The sequence below is a fragment of the Oncorhynchus gorbuscha genome, linkage group LG04, assembly GCF_021184085.1.
Source record: "Oncorhynchus gorbuscha isolate QuinsamMale2020 ecotype Even-year linkage group LG04, OgorEven_v1.0, whole genome shotgun sequence".
In the NCBI taxonomy this organism is placed as follows: Eukaryota; Metazoa; Chordata; class Actinopteri; order Salmoniformes; family Salmonidae; genus Oncorhynchus; species Oncorhynchus gorbuscha.
Genome location: NC_060176.1, coordinates 16,937,905 through 16,953,112, shown reverse-complemented (window position 1 = coordinate 16,953,112; position 15,208 = coordinate 16,937,905). Strand labels below are relative to the sequence as shown.

The 15,208-nt window shown below is 43.0% G+C and overlaps 1 protein-coding gene across 1 annotated transcript in view; it reads right to left on the bottom strand.

The window, feature by feature from the left end:
* LOC124033483 (zinc finger homeobox protein 3-like) overlaps positions 1–15,208 on the bottom strand; it is a 126,638-nt gene that overhangs the window by 29,617 nt on the left and 81,813 nt on the right. Inside the window, exon 4 of the mRNA XM_046345504.1 lies at positions 5,829–5,963. Within this exon, the coding sequence (XP_046201460.1) occupies positions 5,829–5,963 (135 nt within the window). The remainder of the gene's footprint in view (positions 1–5,828; positions 5,964–15,208) is intronic.

The following is a 15,208-nucleotide window of genomic DNA, read 5'->3' as shown; positions in this document are numbered from 1 at the left end:
CAAAACTATTATAACTCCTATTCTAACTCGCGTAGCCTATTGATTATTGAGCATCAACATTTGTCTTTGAATGAGAACAAACTAACAATTTCAATAGGCTATCATAATTCGCCAGCTATCGTTAAGAATTTAAATCCCCAAGTGTGTAACCTACAGGTATACCTACTACATTCCAGGTAATAGTTATTATGCATGGCAACAACGCCCTAATTAAGGAAACATGCAATGACGATTGAGTCAGGTGCATCAAAGGGCACACGTTGAGAATAACTTTGATTTCCTTATTAAGTTAGAGCTCATCAAATTAAAGTTAATCTCATTTGAAATCAGAAGGACTACGGTGAAGGTAATGATGATTGTCTTAATGCAAATGACGACATTGATGATGATGAAGATGATGATGATGATAATGATGCTGATGATACTAATAATTATGCTGATTATGTCAGTGATTTGTAAATTGGTGAAATATTTTAATATCATCCCGTTTTTTTGTTTGTTTCCCCTGCCTGAAATATCATAGCTTCTTATTTGAATGGCTTCTTGTTCAATTATCTAAACATAAAACGAAATATTCAACGAGGCCGCATGCATCTTCAATTGTTAATTGAAAATAAAAAAGCTTATTTTCATTGTAAAAAAGTGTGGTCAGTGAAAGAATAGCGTTTAAGGAAGTGGAATGATCATTCAATTTGAGCCTACTGTTCTATTGACATTGGCATGCACTACACATTAACACGCACGCACACACGCACACGCACACACACGCACACACGCACACACACGCACACACACGCAGCGGACTGTCCTTGATCTGTATGAACCAACCGTGAAACAACTGAAACACAAACCTCTTCTTTCTGCCCCTCTAAAACTTCCTGAAGTGCAGCCTGTCAGCCATAGCCTGAGCAGTGGAGCCATGTGAACTGGGAGTAATTGCAGGTGACCACAGTGACTATCTCTGAATTATGGGATGCTTAACCCCGCCAGCCCCTCCTACCCCCGACCTCAGCTCCATGGAAGGTGATCCCCACCTATGTTTTTGGGGGACGGACGACACACACACCGAACGCTGAGTGTCCCCTTGTCAGCATGCCGCCTGTGGCTCCTAGAGAGGCGGGCCTGCTTTCCTTTGGGGCCCTGGGTTTTCAATAAACGCAAGTGATTAGTGAGGCCATTCCCTTGTTAGGTGGGAGCTTGTTAACACAATTAAAGACAGAGGTGTTTACCTGGCACTACATTAACACTATAGGAGGGGTGGGTTCAGATCTCACCAGGGGCAACACACATGCCCACCTAACAAGTACATTTGAGTCATTTAGCAGAGACTCTTATCCAGAGCAACTTACATTAGTGAGTGGATACATTTTCATACTGGTCCTTCGTGGAATCGAACCCACAACTCTCTGGGGACAGTGAAGCGCCATGCTCTACCAGCTGAGTCACATAGGACCCTCTAGGTAATAATACAACATTTCTACAGTTTTATTCAGTCAGGATTTGAAAGGGTGCTCAAGGCATCGGCCTGAATCTGGTGTCTGTATGTGACCTGTCTGATTTATGAGTTTCATTTTAATGTGATTAAATCCACATTATTTTGATGCATGTCTACACAGTAAAATAGGACACATTAACAACAAAAACAATGTGTGGCATGTAAAAGGTCATCTCCTCCCTGTGGTCAACTGACAGGCAACTTTGTGACATTCCCCTCATTGCTTTAGAATATGAAACATGTGCATTTGTTTAACTCCAATGACTCCAATGATCACAGGATGATTACTGGCCTGTCTTGAACTTGACTTAAAAACGTGAACTTGAAGTCATTAGATTTCTACTATTTAAACGGTTTAATTATGTGTCCTGAAATGTAATAATACTATTAGGTTAGGCCCTTGATATAATAGTGAGAATGTGCACACTATGTTCTCTACTAAAACCACACAGAACACAGCAGTCTGAACCATGCTGGGATCAACTGGAACATACAGATAGATGAACTCCATCTGTTCTCTGTCAACATCCACATGTAATATCAAACATGCAAATAAAAGTGTGATAATCTGTGTTTGTTGTTTTTTGTTGTATTTTGTGTGTTTTATGATAAGTGCAAATACATTTCCAGGAAAAAAAGGAGCAACGGAAGATAGGGGAATTGCTTTTAACATATTCTGTTTTAGAATTGTAAATGTGTTGTATAGGCCCTGCTGTCCAATTACATATATCTTTCATGTATGAAATCATGCATGTCTTTTTTTTATCGCGAAAATAAAGAGGGCCGGCACAAAGGGAGCGACCCTGACTGCAGAGCAGAGCAGTGTGGAGCAGCAGCCCACATGCAGAACAGAGCAGGGCCTGGTGTGGTGGGAGCTAGGAGCCCTGGGCTAGGAGCACAGCTCCATCAGCAGCCCACAGGCCAGGGAGGAGGGTGGTGGAGGGGGCGAGGGGAGTGATCCCCCTGACTGGAGCCTTCTCCGCCTCTGACTCCTGCTGCATTATCTTTGTCCCTATTGTGAACCAGCTGACCCTTCAGGCCACGCAACGCAACGGGCTGCTCACAAAATACATTTCAGATCACGTCCTTAATTAGCTCCACAAAGATGGATATTGTCTCTCCTAATGCTTAGAAGTGTTTTATTTTCCACACACTCACACAAATAAAAAAAAACACGTAACCCTTAAAGACTCATAAGAAAGCTCAAAATTATATCTGTTAGGTTACTTATCTTTCCCTTTCGTTTTCTCTTTCTTTCTTTCTGTCAAATGATGGCTCGCTGCAGTGTACTTATAATTTGCGGTGACCTAAATTTAGCAAAATGACTTTGAACTTTTCAAACAAAGGCCCTCATCTCTGCAGAGCCTGGCTGATAGTGATCCTCTCCTGCATCCTGCACGCCGCTTTGTCTGCCATGTTTTCTTTTTATTTACTTAATTCTATAAACACCATTTACTTTCAATCAGGATTATTTAGAGCAGAAAATAACCTAACTCACAGTAGCTGAAGAGCTAGTATCTCTTTGCTGTTTTGTCTATTGTGTTGAAGAAACCCTTCCAGCTTTGGTATACAGTGTATGTGCTTCAGTATTTGCAGTGTGCTTCAGTATTTGCAGTGTGCTTCAGTATTTGCAGTGTGCTTCAGTATTTGCAGTGTGCTTCAGTAGCTCTGATTCCATAACATAATAACAAAGAGTGAATGCAAAAATACCAAATGTTCTCCCAAATCATGCAGATTTCCTAATCACATAGTGATTTAACATAATCCATGTAAAGTGGGATTTAGTGTTTACCACCGACTAGATATGGTTGCACGATAACATGGGAACTCCTATTACGTGTAACTAACATGCTATTACAAAATAGCACTGTGAAATATATGAGTACAAAATACTATTGATGACAGGTAAGGTGATAATTAGGTTGTGAATCAAGAAGTGTAAAAGTTAAATGACACCTCCATTAGTCTGACATTGTTCATATGGTATCAGATCCCAGTAAAGCATCACTGTATCTCCTTCATCTGTGCAGCTAGGTAGCTGTGCTTGTAGCAGATTGAAACCCAGCCCAGATCTATCTCTCCCAGAGTCACTCTGTATGGAAATACGGACCTCTGAACCTATGCGCCTCACAGCGCAAACAGGCATGTCCACATTCCCTGCACACATACATACTGAAAAGCTTACACACACATGCATGTGAACACCCACCAACCATTGGCTTTGCTAATGATCAGAGATGACATTTCATCCGCTGGAAAATGCTTTTTTGCCCATAATGAACTGAAAAGCACCAGTGTCTTGGGACTGTCAATCCCCTTTACTTAAAACACCAGAAAAAAGCCTCCTGCTACAACATGAATGTGTGTATTTGTGTGCCTTCAAAAGAATATGCGTACATGTGTGTATATGTTCAAATAAACTTTTATGTGTGCCTATACAGTACCAGTCAAAAGTTTGGACACATTCAAGGGTTTTTCATTCAAGTGTTTTTCTTTATGTTTACTATTTTCTACAGTGTAGAATAATAGTGAAGACGTCAACAATATGAAATAACACATATGGAATCATATAGTAACGAAAAAGTGGTTAAACAAATCACAAATATTTTATATTTGAGATTCTTCAAAGTAGCCACCCTTTGCCTTGACGACAGCTTTGCACACTCCTGGCATTTTCTCAACCAGCTTAACCTGGAATGCTTTCCAACAGTCTTGAAGGACTTCCCACATATGCTGAGTACTTGTTGGCTGCTTTTCCTTCACTCTGCGGTCCACCTCATCCCAAACCATCCCAATTGAGTTGAGGTCAGGTGATTGTGGAGGCCAGGTCATCTGATGCAGCACTCCATCCCCCTCATTCTTGGTCAAATAGCCCTTACACAGCCTGGAGGTGTGTTGGGTCATTGTCCTGTTGAAGAACAAATGATAGTCCCAGATGGGATGGCGTATCGCTGCAGAATACTGTGGTAGCCATGCTGGTTAAGTGTGGCTTGAATTCTAAATAAATCACTGTCAGTGTCACCAGCAAAGCACCCCCACACCATCACACCTCTTGCTCCATGCTTCACGGTGGCAACTACACAGGCGGAGATTCTCTGTTCATCTACTCTGCATCTCACAAAGACAAGGCGATTGGAACCAAAAAAAATTGGACTCTTCAGACCGAAGGACAGATTTCCACCACTCCAATGTGAATTGCTCGTGTTTCTTGGCCCAAGCACATCCTTTCTTATTATTGGTGTCATTTAGTAGTGGTTTCTTTGCAGCAATTCGACCATGAAGGCCTGATTCACGCAGTCTCCTCTGAACAGTTGATGTTGATGTGTCTTACTAAAACTCTGTGAAGCATTTATTTGGGCTGCAATTTCTGAGACTAGTAATTCTAATGAACTTATCCTCTGCAGCAGAGGTAACTCTGGGTCTTCCTTTCCTGTGGCGGTCCTCATGAGAGACAGTTTCATCATAGCTTTGATGGTTTTTGACTGCACTTGAAGAAACTTGAAAAGTTCTTGAAATTTCCCGGATTGAATGACCTTCATGTCTTAAAGTAATGATGGACTGTCATTTGTCTTTGCTTATTTGAGCTGTCTTTTACCAAATAGGACTATCTTCTGTATATCACCCCTACCTTGTCACAACACAACTGATTGGCTCATATGCATTAAGATCACAAATGAACTTTTAACAAGGCACACCTGTTAATTGAGAGAATGCGAAGAGTGTGCAAAGCTGTTATCAAGACAAAGGGTGGCTACTTTGAAGAATCTCAAGTGTAAATTATATTTTGATTTGTAAACACTTTTTTGTTTACTACGTGATTCCATATGTGTTATTTTATAGTTTTGATGTCTTCTCTATTATTCTACAATGTAGAAAACAGTCAAAATAAAGAAAAACCCTTGAATGAGTAGGTGTGTCCAAACTTTTGACTGGTACTGTAGGTACGAGAGCGTGTGTGTGCTTGATGAGCTTTCCCCGCCCTCTCCTGTCACCCTGGCAGAGCGGCCACACATTTCCCCACCACATGTGCAGCAGCTCTGCTCTCTGTGGTCAGTGCATGCAGGGGGTCAGTAAAGAGCTCAGGGTGAGCATCTATCAACCAAACAATGTCCAAATATTCAGAGCCTCTAATCCAGGGGAACAAACAGGAGAGCAGAGCATGAAAGCAGGCCGTTTATCAGCAGCCTTTCCTACATGCTGCCTCCTAGTGGGAGCAGACTATGTGAGGGGACACGGGCTCGGGGGCTGCTGGGAGGCGGCTGGGGGACTGGCCAGCTTCAAAGTCCAGAAGGAGTTAAAGGGCTTAAGAGCAGGGGGGACTTCACAGCCTTACCTGATGGGGTGTTTGGTTGGAGTCGTCGCCGCACGGAAGCCTCTCTGACTGCGTCCCGCTTTTCAAGTGTCTGTTTGAAGCCGTCAGGCAGAAAGGTCACGCCCTCTCGGTCACAGCAGGTTGGTTGGTGGTGCACTGGTGGACGGATGGCCACAGGCTATTACTAACGTTCAGACTTTGTATTCTTTCTTAATATATTCAAAAACAATAAAGCTATAATGTAAAGCTATATGATCTGGTGCCTGGGCACCTTGATAAGTTTGGTGATGTACTCCTAAAAAATCCAGGTATTTCCAGGGTTTTCCAAAGCTATTGGGTTGGGAATACAAGATTCCCGTGTCATCAGGATGATAGTGATACAGACTGCCTCAGGATGACAGTGTTCCAGATGACAGGATGACAGTGATACAGACTGCCTATCGGGATGACAGATCCAGACTGCCTATCAGATGTTTCCAGACTGCCTATCAGGATGACAGTGATACATCAGGATGACAGCGATCCAGACTGCCTATCCAGATTGCCTATCAGGATGACAGCGATCCAGACTGCCTATCAGGATGACAGCGATCCAGACTGCCTATCAGATGACAGTGATACAGACTGCCTATCAGGATGACAGCGATCCAGACTGCCTATCAGGATGACAGCGATCCAGACTGCCTATCAGGATGATCCAGACTGCCTATCAGGATGACAGCGATCCAGACTGCCTATCAGGATGACAGCCTATCGATCCAGACTGCCTATCAGGATGACAGCGATCCAGACTGCCTATCAGGATGACAGTGATACAGACTGCCTATCAGGATGACAGCGATCCAGACTGCAGACTGCCTATCAGGATGACACTGCCTATACAGCTGCCTATCAGGATGATCCAGACTGCCTATCGATGACAGCACTGCCTATCAGGATGACAGCGATCCAGACTGCCTATCAGGATGACAGTGATCCAGACTGCCTATCAGGATGACAGCGATCCAGACTGCCTATCAGGATGACAGTGATACAGACTGCCTATCAGGATGACAGCGATCCAGACTGCCTATCAGGATGACAGTGATACAGACTGCCTATCAGGATGACAGCGATCCAGACTGCCTATCAGGATGACATACAGACTGCCTATCAGGATGACAGCGATCCAGACTGCCTATCAGGATGACAGTGATACAGACTGCCTATCAGGATGACAGCGATCCAGACTGCCTATCAGGATGACAGTGATACAGACTGCCTATCAGGATGACAGCGATCCAGACTGCCTATCAGGATGACAGTGCCACCTGGAAAAAGAAGAAGACAAAAAAGCACCATGAGAAAAATGAACGTATGAACCAAAACAGTTGAGGCCAAAGATATAATACAGTAATGTGTTGTAGTGTATGTACAGTGCATTCGGAAAGTATTCAGACCCTTGACTTTTTCCACATTTTGTTACGTTTCAAAAAAACGTGTTTTTGTTTTGTCATTATGGGGTATTGTATTAGGGGAAAAATCTATTTGATCCATTTAAGAATAAGGCTGTAACGTAACAAAATGAGGAAAAAGTCAAGGGTCTGAATACTTTCTAAATGCACTGTACGTGTAGCATTTTGTGTTCCCTCCCTCTGACTCATAGCAAAAAATAATTATCTTTCATAAAGGGAAAAACAGGACAATATGGCTTCTATCAATCCTTAGAAATCTTTAATAAGCTGTTTTAGAGCAAACTAAATTAATATATAATTATTTGTATTACCGCAGGACACAATTGTATGATTTCCAGATTGTATTAAGTAATAAACGCATGGCTCCACAGTGTCATTTCTCCTCTCGTACCACTGTAGGCTTCTAAAATCAGAAATGAAAAGATTTCTGGAGAAACTTAATTTCCCTGTAACCAGAACAAGACATATTCCTGTAATAACGCTCATAATTTCGTGTTCTGCAGAGGATCTCTCATACACAACAACAAAGTCACTTCGACAACACATATTTATTCAACTGTCAATTCCTTGGAAAGAAATATGGACATTTTGAATTGAAAGATATTTGAATTCCACATGGGCCTGGTGTGTGCGAGGCTGAGTAAATGGCTTGTCACAGGCTAGGGTTGTGACAGCTCCAGAGTGACAGAGCTTTAGTTAGGGAATAAAGGACGAGGGAGGCAGACAGTCTGTGATATCTGAATGGTCCCTTTGGAACCCCCTCTATTTGGCAACATTTTTACGATTATTATTACCTCTGTGGTTAGACCTGAGTTGAAGCCCATGTTTAAATTGTTCCCAAGAGCTCTTATTATGTTGCTGATGAGGAGCTCCGGGAGCAGCGTTTAAAACTGCAACAAAAACAACCAGGCCTCAGCTCATTGGCCATGGCTATGAGAGGGTGGGGTAACTCCTAAGATGCTCCTCCCATGAGAGAGAGAGAATGAAAGAAGGAGAAAGAGAGAGAATGTAAAGAGAGCAGAGACAGAAAGAGCAGAAAGGGGGTGGATGGAGAGGCGCGGGAGGTGCGGCGGGAGGCGCGGGGAGGTGCGGGGGGAGGTGCGGGGAGGTGCGGGGAGGCGCATGAGGGAGGCGGGGGGCTGTGTACTTTCAGGATCATCTAACATCTGGTGCACTCATAGCTCACAATACTGAGTTAATGAAGTTGGGCCCAGCTTTACAATGTATGGTGCTATAGCATTTCATTACATTCATACCAGAAAGAGCCTTTGAGTCTTTTCTTAGGCATAACCCATTTTTTCTTTTACACCTAAACAACTATGAAATGAGCATTACTTTAATAGCTAAACCTCCCTATCTATTTGTCGTACAGGTTTGAAGTACTCTCAGAGAATATGCTCTTATTACCTTATCATTTATTTAATCAATTGGACCATTCGTTTTCAAAGTTGTATTATTTTCATATTCATAAGACCAATAACAGCAACACTCAGACATAAATAATAGTTGTCTTTGCTCAAGTTGAGTGGCTAAAATGTGAAAGGGAAAAGGTTTTCTATGTAGGATACATGTATAGAGAAAGGGTAAGTGCAGAGGCATGTGTGAGCATGACTCATTGCAAACACACAGACAGTAGGCATGTGTATTTGTCTTGCAGGCTCCCTCTCCCTCTCTCTCCATCTCCCTCCCTCTCCCTCTCCCTTTCTCTCTCTCTCTCTCTCTCTCTCTCTCTCTCTCTCTCTCTCTCTCTCTCTCTCTCTCTCTCTCTCTCTCTCTCTCTCTCTCCTCCTCTCCCTCCATCTCCCTTTCCCTCTCCCCTCTCTCATCTCCCTTTTCCTCTCTCTGCATTTCCCTTTTCCTCTCTCTTGCTTTCCCCCCGCTCTCCCTCTCCCTCTCCCTCTCCCCTCTCCCTCCCTCTCCCTCTCCCTCTCCCTCTCCTCTCCCTCTCCCTCCCTCCCTCTCCCTCTCCCTCTCCCTCTCCCTCTCTCTCTCTGGCCATGGTTCCACGGTGAGGCAGGCAGGCGACCTGTGGGAGTGTATGAGGGATCACCACGTCCCACCCTAGAGCACAGCAGGGCCGTGGGCCATCCCTGACCTGGTTATTGATCAGGCCTGGCTCAGCTGCCAATAGCAATGTGCTGGATGTGACACCAGGCTAAGACAAGACGCAGGCTGGGGAAGGGGGATGTGTACGGTGGCAACCCCACAGCACTCTGCAGATAAAAGTCAATTCCACTTAACCAAATCACTGATAACTAAATAGTTAGTGGACAGAGGAATGTGGAGGGTCTCCAGATGGTGGCAGCTGAGCTGGGCTGACTGGCTGGGCTGTCTGGCTGGGCTGACTGGGGGATTCCCCAGCCCTGACCCTGATCTGCTCAGTGGAGACACAGGCCGTGGGAGGGAGCACACTATGACGTCTACAGCCCCTGGGTGGCCCAGTGACTGGGAACACCAGCTAGGTAATTATAGCTAACACTATACTCTGCCCAAAACACACACAATCTATTACAGATAGTGGGTGACATTGGTGTGATCTAACTTGTTGAGCACTTCATTAGCAAACCAAGTGATACCCGAGTGTTGAAGAAAACGATCAACTAAAAAATTTGACTTCCAGTCAGCAACTTATTCTCAAAAGAGTGAAGTAAAATAAAGATGAAGAGCTCACATTTTGTTGGAGGAGTCATGACTGTCTGGAGATGATTTGTTATTTACATCTTTATAAAAAGTATATTCATCTGTATATCAAATAAATCAGCAGATTTTGCCATGTTGAGGTTAAAACACTCCGCGTGAACAATGTTTGCATGTGTCTGAATGTGTCTGAATGTGTCTGTATGTGTCTGTGTGTCTGAATGTGTCTGAATGTTTCTGTATGTGTGTCTGAATGTGTCTGTGTGTCTGAATGTGTCTGTGTGTCTGAATGTGTCTGAATGTTTCTGTATGTGTCTGAATGTGTCTGTATGTGTCTGTGTGTCTGAATGTGTCTGAATGTTTCTGTATGTGTCTGAATGTGTCTGTATGTGTCTGTATGTGTCTGTATGTGTCTGAATGTGTCTGAATGTGTCTGTGTGTCTGAATGTGTCTGAATGTTTCTGTATGTGTCTGTATGTGTCTGAATGTGTCTGTGTGTCTGAATGTGTCTGTGTGTCTGAATGTGTCTGAATGTTTCTGTATGTGTCTGTGTGTCTGAATGTGTCTGTGTGTCTGAATGTGTCTGAATGTTTCTGTGAATGTGTCTGTGTGTCTGAATGTGTCTGAATGTTTCTGTATGTGTCTGAATGTGTCTGTGTCTGAATGTGTCTGTATGTGTCTGAATGTTTCTGAATGTGTCTGTGTGTCTGAATGTGTCTGAATGTTTCTGTATGTGTCTGTGTGTCTGAATGTGTCTGAATGTTTCTGTATGTGTCTGAATGTGTCTGAATGTCTGAATGTGTCTGAATGTGTCTGTGTGTCTGAATGTGTCTGAATGTTTCTGTATGTGTCTGAATGTGTCTGTGTGTCTGAATGTGTCTGTGTGTCTGAATGTGTCTGAATGTTTCTGTATGTGTCTGAATGTGTCTGTATGTGTTTGTGTGTCTGAATGTGTCTGAATGTGTCTGAATGTGTCTGAATGTGTCTGTATGTGTCTGTGTGTCTGAATGTGTCTGAATGTGTCTGAATGTTTCTGTATGTGTCTGTATGTGTCTGTGTGTCTGAATGTGTCTGTATGTGTCTGTGTGTCTGAATGTGTCTGAATGCGTCTTTATACGTCTGTATGTGTCTGTATGTGTCTGTGTGTCTGAATGTGTCTGAATGTGTCTGAATGTGTCTGTATGTGTCTGAATGTGTCTGTATGTGTCTGAATGTGTCTGAATGTGTCTGAATGTTTCTGTATGTGTCTGAATGTGTCTGTGTGTCTGAATGTGTCTGAATGTGTCTGAATGTTTCTGTATGTGTCTGAATGTGTCTGTGTGTCTGAATGTGTCTGAATGTGTCTGAATGTTTCTGTGTGTCTGAATGTGTCTGAATGTGTCTGTATGTGTCTGAATGTTTCTGTATGTGTCTGAATGTGTCTGTATGTGTCTGAATGTGTCTGTATGTGTCTGAATGTGTCTGAATGTGTCTGAATGTGTCTGTGTGTCTGAATGTGTCTGAATGTTTCTGTATGTGTCTGTGTGTCTGAATGTGTCTGAATGTTTCTGTATGTGTCTGAATGTGTCTGAATGTGTCTGAATGTGTCTGTGTGTCTGAATGTGTCTGAATGTTTCTGTATGTGTCTGAATGTGTCTGTGTGTCTGTGTGTCTGAATGTGTCTGTGTGTCTGAATGTGTCTGAATGTTTCTGTATGTGTCTGAATGTGTCTGTATGTGTTTGTGTGTCTGAATGTGTCTGAATGTGTCTGAATGTGTCTGTATGTGTCTGTGTGTCTGAATGTGTCTGAATGTGTCTGAATGTTTCTGTATGTGTCTGTATGTGTCTGTGTGTCTGAATGTGTCTGAATGCGTCTGTGTGTGTCTGTATGTGTCTGTGTGTCTGAATGTGTCTGTATGTGTCTGAATGTTTCTGTATGTGTCTGAATGTGTCTGTGTGTCTGAATGTGTCTGTGTGTCTGAATGTGTCTGAATGTTTCTGTATGTGTCTGAATGTGTCTGTATGTGTTTGTGTGTCTGAATGTGTCTGAATGTGTCTGTATGTGTTTGTGTGTCTGAATGTGTCTGAATGTGTCTGAATGTGTCTGTATGTGTCTGAATGTGTCTGAATGTGTCTGAATGTTTCTGTATGTGTCTGAATGTGTCTGTGTGTCTGAATGTGTCTGAATGTGTCTGAATGTTTCTGTATGTGTCTGAATGTGTCTGTGTGTCTGAATGTGTCTGAATGTGTCTGAATGTTTCTGTGTGTCTGAATGTGTCTGAATGTGTCTGAATGTTTCTGTATGTGTCTGTATGTGTCTGTATGTGTCTGTATGTGTCTGAATGTTTCTGTGTGTCTGAATGTGTCTGAATGTGTCTGAATGTTTCTGTGTGTCTGAATGTGTCTGAATGTGTCTGAATGTTTCTGTATGTGTCTGTATGTGTCTGTATGTGTCTGTATGTGTCTGTATGTGTCTGAATATGCCCATGAACTTGACTAGTCCCTCTCGATCCATCTTGCTCCCAGTCATTACCAGTCCATATGAGAGTAGTTTACATGTCACTTTACACATCCCCTGTCTGCTCAATGCAATTTTCTGGAATTCGTTTTATTGCCTTGCTCTGCATTCAGCACCTATCTATAGCTCCATATCTCTCCCTGTAATTGCTGAGTGACAGAAGGCAATAGTGACTACTTCATTATGTGACAGGCCCACTGACCGGACCTTGAATCCCCTGCCCCGAGCTCCTAGCCACTTCGGCCAGACTGACCTTAACTGCCCAGGGTCACCAGAGGTCAATCAGCCGGAATTTATCAGACAGGAATTGACTGGTCTTACCGGAGTGGTGGTACAGAGGGGTCAGCTGACCCTGGAAGCCTGCTTACAGCAGGTATTGATTTCTGTTCGTCTACTTCAGTTAGGGAGGGACTAATCCACCAATACTCCGAGTAAAGGCTTCAGTGGGAAGTTAAGTACGGAAGTAATGGAGTCAAGGTGGAGAGGTTGGACACTAGAGTCACCATGAAAGGCTTAGGGAGATGGAGAGCTGAGAAAGGCCACTTTTTCTGCTGATGGGGAGTGTGAGAGAATGCAGTGAAGGGTTTTGAACAGAGAAAAGCGATGGACTTTCAGAAAGATAATATTAATCCTCAAGGTGGAGGACTTAAATCAGTGTAACAATCATGTCAATTAAATATGTATAGATTCATGATATCAATGAATAGACCATTTACTACTATGGAGAACCTCATGACTTGAACATCAGATACTATGCTTCTTCAGTCCCTCAGTGGGACTCCATCCCCTCTTGTTTAACTCTACCAAACAGATACAGACAGCGACCTCACTGGGGGAGCACAGATGCTCCTGTGTGTAAAAACTAGACAAGATGTATTCACGTTTCCACTTCTGTTTGCGTTGAAGTCCCTCACTCCCCAGCCAGTCAAGTTAAAGGGACATGGCACTGATCAATATTTGAACAAATCAGTATTAGTTACTCACTGGGTCCCATAGGGTTAATTCATTTACAAAATCAAGTTGCTGTCACTCTGTGGTTACCCATGACATATGGTGGGGAACATGCATGTGTGTGTGTGTGCACGCGCATGTGTTTGTGTGAGTGTTGTAGTTAGTGTAGCGGGCTGTGTTTGTGTGTGTGTGTGTGTTGTAGTTAGTGTAGCGGGCTGTGTGTGTGTGTGTGTGTGTGTGTGTGTGTGTGTGTGTGTGTGTTGTAGTTAGTGTAGCGGGCTATGTGTGTGTGTGTGTGTGTGTGTGTGTGTGTGTGTGTGTGTGTGTGTGTGTGTGTGTGTGTGTGTGTGTGTGTGTGTTGTAGTTAGTGTAGCAGGTTGCGTTTATGTGTGTGTATTGTAGTTAGTGTAGCGAGCTGTGTTTGTGCACTACCCTGTACTGTATGTACATGCTAAAGCCTCAGTGACACTCGTCAGATCTCGATGGCTGGTGCTTGGCATCTCTCGCATTAAATGACAATAAAGGCAGCCGAGCCGCAGCGCTGGAGAGACGTACAGCCATATGAATCTATGCTTTATTACGCTTTGTTCCTTTTAATAAAAAAAACTACGGCACAAAGATAACCCGGTTTAAAAACTCCCTGATAAACAGCGACGATTGCGTCTTTAAATAATAAATGATCCGCAGCTTCATACAGACGAGAATATAACAGAAAATAATTGAAGACAACAATGTCCTATAAAAGCCTCAATGTAGCAGTGCTGATTCAGAATCCTCCAAACTTCAAAAGCTCCGTCAGAAAGTACGGATAATCCCCTAAAATCTTTTTCGAAAAGCATGCGTCTGTTTACAATTTCCTTCTAATTAAGGCTACAGGATATAGGGTCTACCTGTCTTAAAGTTGTTCTCGTTTGTTAGACTTCCACAGAAAACTGTACAACGGGCAAATTAGCGGGAGAATACAGAACAGAAACAAACAAGAACACTCTAATAGACAAGGAATAAATATTTCATCATCTGTACGTATGACACACTTTCACATGAGAACAAAGGATTTCTAAATAACAAATGAACCAATCTTATTGAATAACCTTTGTGACCTGCATTAATCAACAAAGCTTGGTTGAGACTTCCGCCTCCCGATTTTGTGTTGCTCGTAATGTGTCTTCAGGTTGTTAAGACTGCGCTCAGGAACGTGGGACACTTTCTCTTCTCTTCACATCAGCTGGAACTTTTTCGTTTTGCCAGTTACGGAACAAATCAAACAGATCAAGAAGAGAACAAACAAAAGCCAAACTAAGCCAAATGAAGAAGAATGACAATTAGAGACAGACTCAATGACTGCAGGAGCTCAGCTCTCTCTTCCATAGCCATATCTACTGGGATCGCTAGACTTCTCTAATACTTCAAAGCAATATTAGAGTAGGGAACAAAAGGTTCTAACAACAGTTAGAAAGTGACTATGAGCAGAGCTCAATGAAGAGTCAATGCCTGTTGTTCACAGCCATAACCACCCTGCACGCTCATGATCATGGCTAATACCAGTACTGTTATGTAGGAGAAGAAGGAGGGTGTTGATTATGATAATGATTATGATACTGTCCTACTGGGCGTGAATGGAACACAGAGGTAGGAGGCCCGTCTGGTGGTGTGTAGAGTATGGATAAGGCAGGGCTGTATAATTCATTACTGGTCATAATAAACCACAGTTAAGCTGATACCCTGATATATGATTGGAGCCGATTAGAAAAGAGAAATCATTCAGTCTAATCATCTCTGCTGATTGGAAGCTAGCGGAAAAGATAATAGAGGTTCTTCTTCAGAATGAACTGTTAGATTACTCCTTGAAGTTCATGGAACAG